General features: G+C 36.3%; 3 protein-coding genes across 8 annotated transcripts in view; 2 read left to right on the forward strand and 1 right to left on the reverse strand.

Moving 5' to 3' along the window:
- The window catches only part of myom2a (myomesin 2a), a 60080-nt gene extending 56849 nt beyond the window's left edge, over positions 1-3231 (forward strand). For all 4 annotated transcript variants that reach the window (NM_001346203.1, XM_073915534.1, XM_073915535.1 and 1 more), the window contains 4 exons: positions 409-445; positions 552-574; positions 860-915; positions 2323-3231. In NM_001346203.1, the coding sequence (NP_001333132.1) occupies positions 409-445; positions 552-574; positions 860-915; positions 2323-2820 (614 nt within the window). In that variant the 3' untranslated portion in view covers positions 2821-3231. The remainder of the gene's footprint in view (positions 1-408; positions 446-551; positions 575-859; positions 916-2322) is intronic.
- A 2595-nt stretch (positions 3232-5826) lies between these two features.
- lgsn (lengsin, lens protein with glutamine synthetase domain) lies at positions 5827-9254 on the reverse strand. Its single transcript, NM_001031674.2, has 4 exons — positions 9076-9254; positions 8275-8899; positions 7648-7814; positions 5827-7148 (listed from the first exon to the last, which is right to left on the reverse strand). The coding sequence occupies exons 1-4, from the start codon at positions 9103-9105 to the stop codon at positions 5964-5966; spliced, it is 2007 nt and encodes a 668-aa protein (NP_001026844.2). The 5' UTR covers positions 9106-9254; the 3' UTR covers positions 5827-5963.
- A 1001-nt stretch (positions 9255-10255) lies between these two features.
- ptp4a1 (protein tyrosine phosphatase 4A1) lies at positions 10256-17522 on the forward strand. Of its 3 annotated transcripts, XM_073915846.1 has the most exons (8): positions 13899-14056; positions 14311-14443; positions 14601-14693; positions 14786-14916; positions 15009-15083; positions 16363-16476; positions 16591-16647; positions 16866-17522. In XM_073915846.1, exons 1-8 carry the CDS (start codon positions 14052-14054, stop codon positions 17065-17067), a joined length of 810 nt encoding a protein of 269 aa, XP_073771947.1. In that variant the 5' UTR covers positions 13899-14051; the 3' UTR covers positions 17068-17522. The 3 variants fall into 3 exon arrangements, with proteins under 3 accessions (NP_001007776.2, XP_073771947.1, XP_073771948.1); XM_073915847.1 differs by having other exon boundaries at positions 16591-16871; NM_001007775.2 differs by adding an exon at positions 10256-10383 and having other exon boundaries at positions 13851-14443; positions 16363-17297.
- Positions 17523-17603: the final 81 nt, after the last annotated feature.

Here is a 17603-nt window from a genome sequence, read left to right on the forward strand (position 1 = left end):
CGTAGTGTGTAAATGTGTGTGGATGTTTTCCAGAGATGGGTTGCGGCTGGAAGGGCATCCCCATCTCCTGCAACTTGCTGGATAAGTTGGCGGTTTATTCTGCTGTGGCGACCCCGAATTAATAAAGGGACTAAGCCGACAAGAAAATGAATAAATGAATGAATGAACATAAACTGCTTGAACATCTTATTTTTTTTGACTATTGATATACTGTTAACGTTATCAATTGTTAGCTAATAGATATCATTGTAAAATGTTAACAACAACTTTGGTATATAATTGTAAAATGTATGTAAATGGTAACAGTTCTAAACCATTTCAACGGCTAATATTGGCAGAAATAAACAGAATTTCTCATGTATGTTTCTTTTGTAATGTGTTTTTTACTGTTTTAATTTGGTTCAACAGCATACACTGATGCCTATGCAGAATTCCAGAGACTGAAGTAAGAGAAAGTTCATTGTTAATTTTCAACACAATCATGATTCTTCTGAAGAATCAGCTCAAAAACTGAGCCAGACACACTGACATTTCTCTACTTCTTTCCTCAGAGCGGCTGCCTTTGCTGAAAAGAGTGAGTATTTCTGGGAACTGCTTAAATGCAACATTAATGAGGGTCTAATCCGATATTCATGCATACTTGAACTCAGGAAGTATAAAGCTTTGTACAAGTACAATAATCCCATTTAATAAGCTTAGGAATGTGTTCATATTTCAGAATTATGACCCAGATTTTTATATGTGAAAATAACCCATTTATTATTAAATTGACTTTTGTAAGACTCAAAACTATGATTTTAAAAATATTCCATTGGAAACAGTGTCCAAATGTGTTAAATTACTTATTTGCCCTTTGTAGATCGTGGTAGAGTGATGGGTGGTCTGCCAGATGTTGTCACCATTATGGAAAAGAAGGTAATGTGTCTTTTACTTTTCCCATCCTCATTAAAACTAGATATTAAATAAGTGCTTAATGAGCTTTTTGCGGTTCCTATAACTATGGTTAGGACTTAGAGTCCAGTTTTTGGTGTGTTCCTAAAACTGGGAATGATGTCCTTAGAACACCATTTGTGGGAAATTAGTTAACTTCAGAACGTTGCAGTCCAGAGGAACTATAGTGTATGCCATGGAAAACATTCGCACAGTACTTTAACATGCTAATATTTAGAAAGCTAACATTTTGACAATTACCTGTTGCCATTTGCCTGTAGCGTTTCTGTTTTTTCAGCCTCAATATCTATTTTGGTGATTTAGTCACATAACTTATACAACTACATTCCATCTCCATTATCATGAAACAAAAAACACACAATGCAAAATGAAAACATTCACTTACTGATTTGGATTAATGCAATGTTTGATGGGGATGAGGATCAGCAGAAATCAATTCAGAGTCCCTACTTCCAATGCAACCAGGACAATTGTCTGGGGTGAAACTGACCCTGGAGGTTAATTCCTTTTCCACGAGTGCAGTTTGAGTACTGGTTAATTGTTATCACTCATATTCTCCATCTATACAAACTACATTGTGCTGTATTAAGCTTAAAAGAGATTGAACGAATGAACGAATGAACGAACGAACGAACGAACGAACGAATGAATGAATGAATGAATAATCTCCAGCTCTAAAAAGCATGGTGCACTGAACACATTATTATTGCTCATAATCTGTATCTATACAAACTACAACATGCTGCATGACCAGATTATTATAGCTCATAATCTCTTAAAACTACGATGTGCTGCATAAACACTTTATTATAACTCATGAACTCCATCTATTCAAAGTGCAATGAGCTGCATTAACACATTTGATTTGCTGTGTTTGGATACTAATGTAGGTTTGCAAAGTTATCAACAATTATACTGGTTGTATTTGGCACTTCCGTGTTGGTGTTGCTGGGAATCTTTAGATCAGGGGTGCCCATACTCGGTCCTGGAGGGATGATGTTCGGTAGAGTTTTGCTCCAACCTCAATTACACACACCTGCACCAGCTATACTCAAGGACTTTCTAGGTATACTAGAAACTAGATACTAGAAATAAAGCAAGTTGGAACTTAACTCCGCAGCCTTCCAGGATCGAGTTTGGGCACCCCTGGATTAGACATAAGGAGTAATGTCAGACTTGGCTCTGAGGTGTTTCTTTAGCTTCTGGCTAAAGTTGTTAGAAGGCTGTCCTGATGAGCCAGCTCTTGCGATAGCACTGACTCCAAACCAGCACCTGGTTTGTACTGATGGAAAATAGGTATAAATTAGTTCTTGTAAAAGCCTCTATAGTGTAACTAATATACTTATACGTTGTAACCTTTTGCCTTTGCAGAGCCTGAGTCTGACTTGTACAGTGTGGGGTGACCCCAGCCCAGAGGTCACCTGGTTTAAGAATGAGCAGGAAGTGGTGTCCGACGACCGCTACAAGATCACCTTCGAAAGTGGCAAGTTTGCCAGCCTCACTATCAAGAGTGTGTATGTGGAAGATTCTGGAAAGTACAGCATCAATGTACGGAACAAGTATGGAGGTGAATTTGTGGAGATAACAGTCAGTGTCTACAAACAAGGCGAAGATATCCCCGAGCCTAAACTGGGACAGATGTCCAGACCTGCCGCTACCCCAAAGCCAGCTACACCTGTTCCACAGTCTGTGAAAACCCCATCTCCTGCAACTCCTACACCCTCTATCAAGTCCCCAACCCCTACTCCACCGTCCTCTGTCAAGTCTCCCACCCCCACTCCAGCTTCTAAATCACCCACCCCACCCAGATCCATGAGGTCCCCCACCCCACCAAGATCCATGAGATCCCCCACCCCAACTAAGAAGTAACTTCTAAACTATGGCTTATTGAACCTGAAGATACACACAGTATTAATAGTGTTGGTCTGTAGTGTTTCAAATCTGAAGATGATCTGGTTTAGTTTGCTGCAGTAGTCTACAAATCGGGTACTGTTACTGGTGTGAAATTTAGGATATTTGTAATAAAATATCTGAAGGAAGAGTCCTTTTGGCTTCAGACTCCAGTGTAGCAGTTGATCTCTGAAATTGAGACAAAAATAGAAATGTTGTGTTTTATGTGTTGCTTTCGCAGCAAAAATAAAAGGGGAAGTTTAAGCGACGTGCTGTTGGGCCAGTCAAAAATCATCGCAAAGGCCTCTGCTGTCTCATCTCATCTGTCTTTGTTCTGTACCCTCTAAATGCTTTTTGGTGCCAATAAAAATCATCCATATCTGGAGTGGATCTTCAGTAGTCTGAGTTGAATTTTGTCCCATTGTTTATGTTCCAGTAGGACTTTCTGGAATGAATCAGAAGAACAGAAACCAAAAAGACTGGGTGTATTTAAACTAATTGTTCATATTCGCTGTTCACTTACATGGCAACATCATTTTGGGGCCTGAAAACACAAACTGTGGCTTTAAGGTGCAAGTGTTTAAAACAAGGGTGCTCAGTCCTGTTCTTGGACATCTACCTGCCTGCAGAGTTCAGCTGCAACCTTGATCAAACACACCTGTCTGTAATTATCAAGTACTCCTTTAAGCTGCGGTCACACCAGAGTTTCAGCATGCAATATTCTGTCGTGTGGCGCTGTGAAAAGGGGCGGGAATAGCATTATTAGACATTTAAAAAAGCGAGCAATTGCTCCATGTTTTAAATTTCCTTCCAGAGATGTCATGTTTTGATCTTCGATTGGTCTCACGCAGTCAAGTTATTTGATTTCACCAAACTTGAACTTTGCACCACAGCAGCCTGCGAAACTTGACACATGACCTTGCGTTTCCGGTTTGACACATTCGCGTGCGTATGAATGGAAGTCTATGGGAAGAAAAGCCCAGTGTGACCGCAGCTTTAGAACTGACTGGTTTATTTGTGTTTGATCCGGGTGGAGTTGAATTCTGCTAGAAGGTAGATCTCTAGAAACAGGATTGGGCACCCCTTGCAAAAATAATTCTATTATCGAAAGGCAACAAATTTTTCAGATTTTAGGACTATGTTATTTTGTAAACACACCCTGAATCTTTGTCAGCTTGACTTTGGGCACTGCTCCCATTATACTAGCATGTGTGTAGTTCTGGAGCTACAACCTCAATTAAACATTCCTAATACCATTAATAAAGGTCTATAGGATTGCTAGACACTTTTATTTAGGTAGGCTGTAGTTAAATCCAGGGAGTTGATACTTAAAGTAGGATTGGATACGCCAGCATTATACAAAATATATTGTAAGTTTCTATATTTGATGAATTCCATAATGATGAATGCAGGCAAATGCACAGGTAATGATGGAGTCTGACTGAGGTCTCCTGAACAAGGCTGAACTACAATGTACATAGATCTGTTAATCCAACAATCTGAATGCTTAAACACAGTTAACACGGGTAGATAAACACAGATAGATAAAATAAGTCTAATCCTTGAAGTTGAGAGACAATATTTTACAGATTTTAACTCAAATTTTAAATAAACAAGCTTATTAAGATCTGAACAATCACAAAAATCTTCTAAACAAGTATGCTGGGGCCAAATTCTGCACAATACTGAGCAGACTGGATGTCCCCTTGGTATAAAACAAGATCATATTCAGCTTAATGATTTCAAACAGAGTGTTCAACTAAAACAACAAAATACAAATTTGTGGAATGTCTTACTTCATTGAGTCAACAAATATATTGTTCTTCTAGGTCCCAGCTTATGAGATTTGGTGTTCAACTACTTTATGTTATCCATTCAAAAAATCAAGGTATTATTCCTCTGTCATTGATCAGTTTTTAGATTGCGACTATTTAGGCTCATTAATCCTAATGTATAGTTAAAAAACATCTAACTATAATTTTTTGTTGCTTCTAATATGTGTATAATATTTATTTATTAATTTTCTGTTGGCTTTGTCAATTCATTTATCATTGGTCGCCAAAGCGGAATGAATCGCCAACTTATACAGCATATGTTTTACTTCCAGCTGCAACCCAATACTGGGAAACATCCAAAAACACTCATTCACACACATATACTACAGCCAATATAGCTTATTCAATTGACCTATACCACATGTCTTTGGACTGTGGTGAAAACCCAGACGAACACAGGGAGAACATGCAAACTCCACACAGAAAAGCCAACTGACCCAGCTGGGACACGAATCAGCAACCTTCTTGCTGTAAGGCAACAGTGCTAACTACTGAGCCACCATGTCGCCTTGTTTATGATATATGAATTCTAATTATTTATACTTTCAATTAGATATTTAAATATCTAAGAATTAATTAATATTACTAATGACTTTAAATTAATATTTATGTTTAAATAATAGCATAAATAAATCTTTAAAATGGATGTCTTTTGAGCTGTTAGTGAAACTACCTTATTAAAATAAATGATTGATTTGCATGAATATGATATTTTTCAAGCAAAAAATTGTTGTCTTTTTTTCACCTTCTGTGTTTAAATTCCTTATATTTCTGATAACGATATCACTTAATCTTCAATAGACGTGAACTTTGCCGACTCTATCACAAGAAATTAGTCAAACTGACTCTCTCTCATGTCTAAGGTCATTGTCTGTTTGCTTCACGTCTCACATGTTCATGTGTACATGCTCCCGAGTTAACAACTAACCCTGGGTTAAACCCTAAGTTAAGAGAGTAGGTTTAGTTTATCTAGCACTGTGAAACAACATAACCTGCTCTTAACCAGTTTACATGTTTTGGATTTGTCAACCCAAAACTTACCCTGCAACCCAGAGTTTGTTGAACATGTTTTGTGCAACATCTTGCAGGACTTAGCTCTAATTTGTCCCAAAGTACTGGAGCAGAACAAAAAAATCAGTCAGACAGTGTGTAGCAGATACCAGTCAGTTGTATGATTTTAATTACAAATCTTGCAAAAGAGGGATTATTTGTCTTCAGTAACAAATCAAATAGTCATCAAATTAGTTTTCTGGGTTTTGAATACACAAAAAATGCCAAAGTCACAAGTTAAATGAAATAATCAAGTCCCTCATTTCTGTCAGCATCCTCTTGGCTCTCCATCTCTATTTGCTTCATGGCGATAAAATACTGCACGAAAGGCTCTCCCAGTGCACCACAAATCACACTGTCCTCTGCCAGAGCTAATAAAGCATCATCCAGTTTAACAGGGATGACAAACTGTTTCTGCTGATTTGGAGCTCTGCTTAGTACCTGTTCTGCATTGAGATTACGCTTGATTCCGTCCAGTCCTGCTGCTATAGTGGCTGCCAACACAATGTAAGGGTTTGCCATTGCTGAAGCCAGCTTGTTATCAATGTGTGTCTCCCGTCCACCATGAATCTTCACATTAAAGTCGCAGCTGTTGTCATTGCAGCCACATGTGGCATAAACATGGTTCTTGGAATCTTTCTTGCCTTTGGAAATCTGGGTTCGACAACTGATTCCTGGAGCCAAGAGGCAGCTCAAAGCGGCAGAATGATGGAGAAGACCTGAGAGCCATTTTCTGCCAATCTCCGAAAGTTCCCCATTGCCTGAATGAAAAAGGCTTCTTCTGCCACTTGCATCCCAGAGGCTATGGGAGAGTAAACCTGAATTCTGGATGTTCTCGTAGGTGAAAAAGGTGGCAATGTAGTCATACTTCCTGGCCATCTCTTTGATTCCGGTGCGAAAGGTATAGGCGTTGTCAGCGGCATCCATTCCAAACCTGGGCTTGAAGCAAATTTCCATCTGTCCTGGTCCATTTGCTGAAGAGAAGCTCTCAACATCCACTCCCATGTTGTACATGCCTTTGACTAACTGCTGGAGGAAGGGTTGATCGTTGTTGCTTAACAGTGTGGTTGCAGGGAAGAACACTGCTTTGGGTCCCACATGTTCAGGGCTCCCGAAGATACAGCACTCGTAGGTAAACGATGAGTGCAGAGAGAATCCCATGCTCTGGAGCTGTCCGAGCATCATCTTGGCTATGAGACGGGGCGATGTTCGTAGAGGCACTCCTGTGATTGTGCAGGGGTCACAGATGAGACGAGCGGTCTGATCCGCCCAGGGAAGAATTTGGAATGTGGAGAGATCTGGGACCAGCAGGACGTCACTACTAAAGTTTACTGCACTTGCATGGTCAACTTCATTGATTTGGGGGCTTAGGGTTAACTCTAGGTAGCTCCTTGGCATAGGGATGCCATATACAGCTTTTTCCTGTGGTGTCAATAATAAGAAATGTTATTGAATTTTCAATATTTTACCATTGTTGCCAAAGAAAATGATTGTTACAGGGAACATCAGACTTTTTGCTATCTCTAAACTTGCCTGTTAGCCTAGTTCTTGGTAAAGTCAAGTTCTACTTAACAACTACACACTTATTTTCTCCAAAACCTTCACTTTTTTACAAATGCAGGATTGTTGTGATCTATTTGGGGTCAAATTTGGACAAACCAGGTGTTAGGTTAATTTTTTTTCAGTTAAATGTAATTTACCTGTATTAAACCAACCGTTGGGTTTGTCCATATTTGACCTATTGTTTTGTTACAACAACCCAGCATTTCTTAGTGTTGACTTTCTAAAGACAAGCAAACCAAATCTCTGTAAGCCCAAATGTGTCAAATTTACAATAAATAGAGGTGGTCACATGGTGTTCCAAGAAAATTGCACTTGGCACCTTGAAAATTGTACCATCATAGAAATTTAAAAGACTTGCATGAAAGAATCGAGCTGGAACTGTCTTGGATCGGGACACTCCATGAAGATCAGTGGCCTCAAAGCGAACAAAGCTTAAGTTTTCCCGGGCAATTTGCTGTTTTATGCGCTCGACATCAGAAATGAAGCTTTGGGAGGCGAAAGAGTGTGCCTGTGAGCGCTCCTTGTCTGTTAAGAATATGAAATAATGGTCAGGAAGATAAGAGATGAGCAAGTTAAAGTAAACAGGCAACTTACTTAAATAAGATTACTTCAAGTCTGCTTGACCAAGATGTTGCTGCAGATTTATATTTCAGTTTTATTGGCACATTGTCAACTGATATTGAGTAGAGGGTGGGGTTTTGTTTTTGTGCTCCTCCTCTCATCTTTTACAAATGATTGGAGGGGCGTGGCTGAGCATATTTCACCCTACCAGTTACACTGAAGTCATCAGGGAAGGTTTGCTGGTTCAGATCAGAAGCAAATAGTTAAAACTTTGATTAAATCTTTTACCAAAACAGTTTTTTTTTCCAATGGATTAACCTAAACTGATTAATTGTTGACTTTAAGACTATCAATGTGCACTAGCAAAATAAACAGTGAATTTTGATTTCACATGGACTTCAAGAATAAAGAATTAAATACTGACCTGACTGGGATGTGCCAACCTCACCCCAATCGGATGCCTGAAAAGTTGGGGAATTCATACCAGAGGACCTATTTGGAGGTCCATCAGTCCTCGAAGACCCACTAGAATCCCAGTTTCTGTCTCTTTGTCTGGATGCCCTCCTAGCTTCTGAATAGGGCTTGAAGGTGCTGAAAGTCCTGGATGGTTCCTGGTCTGGCTTACAGTCCACTCTTTGACCCGGAGGGTAGCTTCGTCCTTCATCTTGTCCTTTTGCACTCAGTAGGGAACTCTCACGCAACACACTTTTCAGTTCATCCATGGTTTGTTTGGGAACGCCACCCTCAGTATTTGACGGGTAATACTGCACATTCTCCCTTCTCCATCCATGCCTGTTGATGTAATCTTCCTCTCGAGAGAAACCCTGGTACTGGGACTCACTGGAAACAGAAGGGAAATGATGTGGAGGGCCAATGGAAATGAGGATGGGATCATTTGTGGGGCCAGAAATTGGTACTTTTGATTGCGATATGGCTACAGGTGTTCCTTTCCTGTCCCATTCAGAGGAGGAAAGACGCTTCTCTCTTGGATCTGCATCCTTCTTTCTTGCACTCATACTTCCTCCATCCACCTGGTCTGGAACTGTCTCCTGAAGAGGACAAAATTTAGGATTTTATCACTATATATGACTGGCAATACATAACAGAAAGTACTGGATTAATTCAAAATTAAGACATTAACACAACACCAAAGTATCAAATGCATTTAACAAATGAAAAAACAAAACAAAACATAAAAACAATAAAAAGAGATTTTAAGATCTACCGTATCTTTGGATTCCTCTGATTCTTGCATGATGCTTAGTTTTTTAAGGTGAATGTCTGAAAAGTCACAACCATCTGGCCTAATCAAAGTGACTCACACAACTGACTAACAGAGACTGAAACAAACCAATCTGCTCCCTTTCTCCCCAACCAAATGCATGAACCATCCAGTCTGTTCAGTCCCACACACCTATTGTGAGCTTCTGCACATCAGCTGTTTTCAACAGCCCACAACACATGATTCACTCATTCTCTAGAAAGATACAGTTGTTTAACTGTTAATGTAAATAAAATGTTGTTTAGCAGAATGCCAAAGCACTGCTTATGAAGTGCACATAAATGAGCACAGTGATATGTCTTTATATAAGCACTGATGTTGCTTGCAAATTTGAACATATAAATAAAAGACATATTTCAAGAATGAATACAAATATATGTATTTAAAAAATACCATAAGATTAATTTATCCAAAAAGAAATTTAAATTATATAAAATAAGTATTATCATTTAAAAATTATATTAATTAATTTTAATGTTGCTATTATTATTATCTAAAAAAATATATTGTAATAATAATAATAATTCAGAGGAATTGTTTAAAAATTAAGATAATTACTTAACATTTTGTATTATGCATCATGCATTATTGTTAATAATACATGTATTATTTTAGTTACTATTATTAATAATAACAATAATAGTAATAATAATAATAATATTAGAAAGATTCATTTTATCTTAATAAAATATTGTTTAATAATAATAACAATGTTATTAAAACATATTTATTACCTCTCCATCTATTGTTAAAAATAATTTTATTAAAAATCAGATGATTAGTACTACTTAATCTTAATACTGTTAAATAATAATAATAATTATATAAATATCGAAAATATATATTTTTAAAACAATACAACAGTTCTTTACAAAATGCAGTACGTGTGATCTGTGTGTGGACGGTGAGTCAGGCAGTGTGTGTGTGTGTGTGTGTGTGTGTGTGTGTGTGTGTGTGTGTGTGTGTGTGTGTGTGTGTGTGTGTGTGTGTGTGTGTGTGTGTGTGTGTGTGTGTGTGTGTGTGTGTGTGTGTGTGTGTGTGTGTGTGTGTGTGTGTGTGTGTGTGTGTGTGTGTGTGTGTGTGTGTGTGTGTTGTAGGGTGCGGTTTCTTGAGTCCAGCTGTAACCGGTTAACTGTTACCGGAGACTCTCATCACACACACGGCAGCGCTGTATGGTCAAACACCACAACAATTATTCTCCTGGACGGCTTCATGATTAAGCTACAATCTTCAATGAGTAAGCATATTCCAGTAAGTGAAACCTTTCTACATACTTATATTCATATTTTGACGCGGATTCAACATTTTGTTTGGGTGAAATTTGGTCTCAATCTCATCGTGAGCTAATTAGCATGCACCTAAAGCAAAACATGCGTTGTCGACCACAGTTTATATTTATAAACATTAATATGTGGATATAATTTTGTTTTAACTATGTTTTTTAAAAAATGTCGTGTTTAGTATTTCAGATTATCAGATTTTACAGCTGTGTCGTAGGAATAATCGTTTGACGACGGTGTTAGCGTACGTTAGCTGCAATGCTAACGTTACATCAGGACGACAGTTCGACGCTTTTGTCAATTTAATCGACGAAACTATACAAGTTGAACCAATGTAATCTAACGGAATTATTAAATTACATTGTATTTTGTACAAAATTAAGGTGATATACGAAAAAAATTAAGTTACTTTACTAGTGTTAGTCAAAGTCTTTGTTTCAGCCCTGTTCAATCAGCATGTTGTTTGAACATGAGGTTAAATACATTGTTTTGATCGGTATAAACAGTAAATTTGTTGTAGAATACAAATATTACACCACATTTCCAACCATGGCCTGCTTTTCATAAAAATGGCCTAATTTGAGGCCTTTTCACTTGACTTAAACCAAGCGAACGTTTGTGCCTTTTATTTGTATTGCATATCTTGTTTACTACTAACGTACTTCTACATGAGCTTGGTTTCGTCTTTTTAAAGTGATTTGCTTAAGAGGTTTAGTATCTGGTAATCCCACAGAGCTGCCGAGACACGTGTTTCTATCCTCACGGGACTGACATGAAGATTTTAGTCTTCCCAGAAAGCTCAGCTCATATTTAGTTGTCACACGGCCTGCTCAAGTGTGCTCATCCGCAACAATGACCCACATTTGATGCAGAGCAATGACTCACTTCTGAGTCATCTGATTAAAGCCTACCAGAGGGAGATATTGTATGCTGTTATGCAGTATTCCTGCTTTATTTATTTATGATTACAATTATAAAATTTATACTACCATGATTTGTCAATATACCCATAATCAGTGAATTGATAGCTGCAGCTTTAGCATAATCACAAGCTTGGGTATCATTAGATTATCTATTTGTTATAGTCAGTGTTATCTATTATAGATCATTTTGGGGGATGTAAACAAAAACAACGGTCCCAACGTATTTCCTGTTTTACATTTTAATGTCAACAGCTTCCGAGAATCCAAAAAGAGCCACATATTGATAATGTTATGATAGCTATTTTAACATTAAGTTAAGATTGAATTGCCTCTTGTTACAGTTATGAAATGGTTTGATAACAAACAACAAATGTTCATGGGCCGATGACATTGAAATAGTCGATACAGCCATAGACAAAATTGTTGGTATGCTTTAATTTTGTACAGGCCAGTTTCATCAGTTTTTAATGCTTTACCTGAACCACAATTTAAAAGCAATATCTGTTTTTCGTTAGACAATTTAAATAATTTATGATTAACAGTTACTTTTTCAGCTTTTCAGTGACCACTGTGGTTTTTCTCCGGTTAATGGAAGATACAATCTGAAATATTAACAAATTAATCAATGTCATATTATACTGAAACCAGAAGAAGATTTGGAGGTTTGGAAAAAGGAAAAATTCCACAGTGTTAAAAGGAAATTATTATAGAAACTAGGTCTGCACAATATTGGAAAAATCTGATATTGAGATATTTTATTTTTCTGCGATAAATATTGTAATATGAATAGTTTTACAAGATGGTTTGAATATGTCTGTTTGACAATTTTCTGGGCAGTCTACAGTATTCAGGTACAGAAATTGTATAATCACAAAAGCGTAATCTCGGTCTCATTTCTACGCTAAAAAAATTCTTACTGCCTTAAATTTTTAGTCAACTTCAATTAGTTAAACTGACAAAAAATAAGTTAGACTTTGTATAATTAAAAAGAAAAGTGAAAGGCCAATGAACTTAAAGTAACATAAAAGCTTGTTGTGATGGTTTTTTGTTTTTTGTGATATTATTTTTTTACAGTGTAGTTGAAATATTAAATAATTCTTAGAGCAAGTAAAAAATATTGTGTTTTCACCCTAAAGAGAAATAAATCACAATAATTAGGCATTTTTCGTTATAACAAGCTAAATGATCTGCCAGTGGGGTAAGCAGAATTATCTTGTTTTTGCTTTGAAATGTAGTTATTTGGACTAGAAACAAGAAACAACTTTTTTTTTCATAATATAAAAAAGGTATAAATTCAATAATTAAATTAAATTCTGTAGCTCCTGGGGTCTGTTCTTTGTACGTGGATTACTCGGTTACCTGAATTTGGTTATTGACGATTTGACATGATCCAGGTTCGTTTAGTTCTTTTAAAACTCATCGGAGAGTTGTTGTCATAGCAGCAGTTCTGGCAGCTCAAACCTGCTTGGGAGCAGGTTAATTTCATATAAACATTATTAGATCAGGTCAGTTCAAGCAAAGATAAAACTGAAAGTATGTACCGAATTCTGATATTTTCTTACAGTAGTAGTTATATACACTTATGAAAATAGTAACTTTATATATATATATATATATATATATATATATATATATATATATATATATATATATATATATATATATATATTTTTTTTTTTTTTTTAAGTTAAAATATATATAAAAATCCAGGATCTGCTAAATCATCATTGGCACTTGATTTTGTTTGTTTTATATTCTAGAATTAGTAAATATTTGTTTGTCAAAGTTGCTTGTCAGGTTTTCTCAAGTTAACATTTATTTCAATTATTTATTTATTATTATATCATAAGCCGAGAAACTATATTTTATAGTTGCTTATTTTCCTTTCTGCTTGTCAGATTGAATTGAAAATGAAAAATAAATTGGTTTGCGTCAATTCCAGTACAATGTGTCATGACATATTTGCTTGATAAAACATTTAATTAATTAGATATTATAATATGGTATACACATTTTTTTAAATGTCAAATTATAAATGCTCTTATTCAATATTGAATTATATGAAACAGATTCTAGAGTTTTGTAAAAAAAAAAATTTATCATCATTATATTATTATTGTAATATTTTGGTTTGGGCTTTGATGACGACACCTACACTTAATTGTACATGTACACATAGACATCACCTATATACTCTATAACTCCATGTTAACTATGTAAGTTATTAGTAATTAAGTTATGTAAGTTATTAGTAATTAGTTATTAATTACTTAAAGTTGTATAAAATAATGTATTAAATAATAAAGTTAACCAAAAACCTTAAGTTTTCTGAGTTGATTGTAATGCAGTAATGTGCACCTTTTGTAAAGCTGTTATGAAACAATAATTGTTGTGAGAAGCGCTATACAAATAAACTATACAAATTTCTGGACAAGAAAAACATTAGTCCTGATGCCTGCTTTACATGAGAAATGAAGTCTCTGACTGCTTTGCGTCTGTTCTTTTGTCCTTGCAGCAGTTCTGTGGTGTTTTGGGTCACACATTTATGGAGTTTCTGAAGGGCAGTGGGGATTACTGCCAGGCTCAGCACGGCGTTTATGCAGAGAAGTGAACGGCTAGCCTCGCTACCTCATCAGAAGAGAGACTTGTGTTACAGTTTTAACGTTGGCGGGTTCAGGCTTGGAGAGCAGGCGTCCACATCGGTCGGCGGTCCTGGATGGGGTAAAAAAAATCTCTTGAAGTGCACTGCCCTCGTCGGCCCTTCGTCTTCACTCTCACCAGAGGACCAGCCTCCTTTTTTCTTTTCTTTTGTGATTGATTTTTTTCCACCCTCTTTCCTATTTCATTTTTGTTGTTTTGTCCTTAACTTTTAATCCTGCCCACCTCTGGCTCACACCTCATTTCCTAATTACATCCGCCAGAGTTTCTTTAATCTTCTGTTACTGGAGAGAGTTTCTCCCATATTTTTTTTCAAGATTTTCAAGCTCTATTGCAAAGTCAAAAATGGCTCGTATGAATAGACCTGCCCCAGTGGAGATCACTTACAAAAACATGAGATTCCTCATTACCCACAATCCCACTAATGCCACGCTTCACAAATTCATCGAGGTGAGTTCCAATAGCTCGAACTTTCTGAAAGTGATGTTTGCATGGACAATTATAAAAAGCTCTTGATTACACCCTTTTCCCAATCGCAAAACTTTGACTGTTATTTGACTTCATATCAAATAACTGCAAAATATCACACATCACTGTCTTCCATCAGGAACTGAAGAAATATGGGGTGACAACGGTTGTTAGAGTGTGCGAGGCCACGTATGATGCAAACCTGGTTGTCAAGGAGGGCATTCAGGTTCTGGTAAGTTCATGTGAAACTGATTACATCAAGAAATAGATTTGTGTAATATTTTCTTAGATCTTGTATTTACGGCTCTTTTTACTAATACACAGGATTGGCCCTTTGATGATGGAGCTCCTCCCTCCAACCAGATTGTTGATGATTGGCTGAATCTTCTTCGGGTTAAGTTCAGGGAGGAGCCAGGATGCTGCATTGCCGTGCATTGTGTGGCAGGCCTTGGAAGGCAAGTTTAGAAGATGGAATGTATTTTAAGATGGAAACGTGGATTCTAATGGGCTTTAAATTTTGAAAACCTGGTTGTTTTGTTTACCTCAGAGCCCCAGTGCTGGTTGCCCTGGCCCTGATTGAGTGTGGGATGAAGTATGAGGATGCTGTTCAATTCATTCGACAGTGAGTTCACTTCAGTCTTTAGAAATGATTCTACTTTCCATTCTGTTTTTTTTAAATACTGTGTAAATTAGTGTCATTACCACACAAAAGAATTAATTTAACATATTAGGTTTTACTAATTTAGGTGGATTGAACATTAAACTGTTAAGTTGTCACAAAAAAACTCAAGAATTGTGTTGTTTTGGCTCATAAGCAGTTTAAACACATGGCAGACATCCTATTTTGGGTGTATAAGCTAAAGAGCAGTAACTACACATTTTGTCAATTTAGTTAAAGCCTAAAATATACTCTGTGACATCTGTTCTGTCTTTTGACTGTGTCCTGGTTCGATTTTGTGTATTTTTAATTTATATTCAATATGTTCAGTTTTATATATGAATAAGTTAAGGCTTGCCTGAATATATTGAATATAAAATGAACGAATATACCTAATTTATTATTTCTAACATTTGCATATTCTCTGTTCTATTTTCTTTGTTCTTATTGTGAAAATTGCTTTGGATAAGTGTCTGCCAAATTATTTAATTAAAATATAATAATGGGCGTTGGCGCGAGTGATGTAGTGGTTAGTGCGTCGACAAATGCACTTAGGTGCTCGCGGCGACCCGGATTCGATTCCGCCTCGCGGTCCTATGCCGATCCTTCCCCTCTCTCTGCTCCCCATGCTTTCCTGTCAATTCTCTCTACTGTCCTATCAAAAATAAAGGTGAAAACCCCTAAAAAATTATTTTAAAAAATAAATAATAGGCAGCATTTGTTGAGGTATGCAACATTTGCATAAAATTATATATAATTATTTTTTTCTTATATGATACTTAAATACACTGGTTTTGTGCCTTTCATAGATTAATATGACACTAATGGACCAGATCAAACTAGATAACATTGCATAATTAATTTAATAATTACAGTAATCAAATTGCAGTACTGTTAATGCTAGAATCTGATCTCGCCTTTAAAATAATCAATAAATATAACAGATGTGAGATATTTGAATACTGAACACAAATCTAAGCTGTTTGCAACATATTGTGCAGTTACATGAATATGCCTGCATTATTACCTTTTTTCTTGATGTAAGCAGGGAATATTACATCACTAGATGATGTGACTGACCAATCAGAATCAAGTATTCCAGAGATGTCTGTAGTAATTTAGTCATTTTAATGTGTCAGCTCATTCATCATATATTAAACAACTAATATATTATTGTGCACAATACATGATATAGCATGATATATCCATTTTAATAAATATGATTTCTTTTTTTCGCCCTCAGAAAGCGGCGTGGAGCATTTAACAGCAAGCAGCTTTTCTACCTGGAAAAATATCGTCCCAAAATGCGTCTTCGATTCAAGGATTCCAACGGACATCGCACCAACTGCTGCATTCAGTAAAAGATTGCGCATCAGCTTTTCTCAAATGTTTAATGAGAATTTGTATCTAGCATAAGAAATATGTTCTCTTAATTGGTAAATGTGAAACTAAAATGAAGCTTCTTTCATAGTGTCCCATTCCCTCCTCTTCATTTCTGTATTTCCTGTGGAGAACCTCTGTCAGCAAGGTGAAGTGCTTGTTTGATGAACATGAGCTTAGTGTTTTGCGAGGAAGTCGGTTGGTGAACATGGTCAAATCCCGCCTCTGCCAAACTCGTAGTATGCTTTATTGTCTAAATGGTTTAAATATTTACATTTATTGCATTTCTTTTTTGTTCTTGATGATTTGTTTATTTGTACAAAATGCCTGCCTCCAAAAAGATCTAAAATAAATGCCTTATCACAGCAGAAAGACACCGTCTGGTGGAGGAGTTCTCAATGGCATTTGGAGAGGGTTCTTGATGTCTTTTGCAGAAAAAAAAATAGGAAGAGATTCTGAAGAAAAATCAAGGAAAAAGAAATGTCTTTATACAAAAATATCGAAGGTTGGAGTACTAGTTTTCGTTGTTTATCCAAACTTTGTTTACCTATTACTGCCATGTCAATAGTGTGATGTTTGTGTTTTGGCTTAAAACTGGACCTCAATGTCTGCGGTATTTTTATGCCTTTTTATTTTATGTGCGTAAATTAATATTTCAATACTTGATTTATGTACGGTATTTGAATATGTGTACTGTTAAATCACCTATTTATATCAATGGATGTGTTTTAGTATAGGGAGAGACAAGTTGCTACAAGTTCGCCAATTTGGAAGTACAATAAAGATACACTGAAAGAACATCGTCTTGCTGAAGCCTGATTGCTAATATAGTTTTCTTTAATTAAAAACATGCAGCACGTTATCAAAATTCTTTTATTTTTCTCCCTTTTCACAACCGTTGGCGTCACATCAATCCTTTCTACAATAAATAAAGAATACAGAAAATTCCTAGATATCCGTTTAAGACACGCTCCACTGCAAAGAATCACAAACATTTTCACTACATCTGAGAATGATTTTTTTTTTAAACTGCAATATTGACAAATTTACACTGGATAGGACTCCCTCTGATTTAAACAGTCAAAGCCCTTTTAACAGTCTTTA

This window comes from Danio rerio, chromosome 11 (genome assembly GCF_049306965.1).
Source record: "Danio rerio strain Tuebingen ecotype United States chromosome 11, GRCz12tu, whole genome shotgun sequence".
Taxonomy (NCBI): domain Eukaryota; kingdom Metazoa; phylum Chordata; class Actinopteri; order Cypriniformes; family Danionidae; genus Danio; species Danio rerio.

Bases quoted from the DNA above. Each gene is read 5' to 3' on its own strand.
- lgsn (NM_001031674.2), bottom strand. From the start codon at position 9,105: ATGCAAGAATCAGAGGAATCCAAAGATACG. The intron at 8,900-9,075 runs GTAGATCTTAAA...TGTCCTCTTCAG, and splicing joins CAGAGGAATCCAAAGATACG to GAGACAGTTCCAGACCAGGT. The intron at 7,149-7,647 runs GCAAGTCTTTTA...TTGACACCACAG, and splicing joins TTCCAGCTCGATTCTTTCAT to GAAAAAGCTGTATATGGCAT.
- ptp4a1 (XM_073915846.1), top strand. The intron at 14,444-14,600 runs GTGAGTTCCAAT...GTCTTCCATCAG, and splicing joins CGCTTCACAAATTCATCGAG to GAACTGAAGAAATATGGGGT. The intron at 14,694-14,785 runs GTAAGTTCATGT...ACTAATACACAG, and splicing joins AGGAGGGCATTCAGGTTCTG to GATTGGCCCTTTGATGATGG.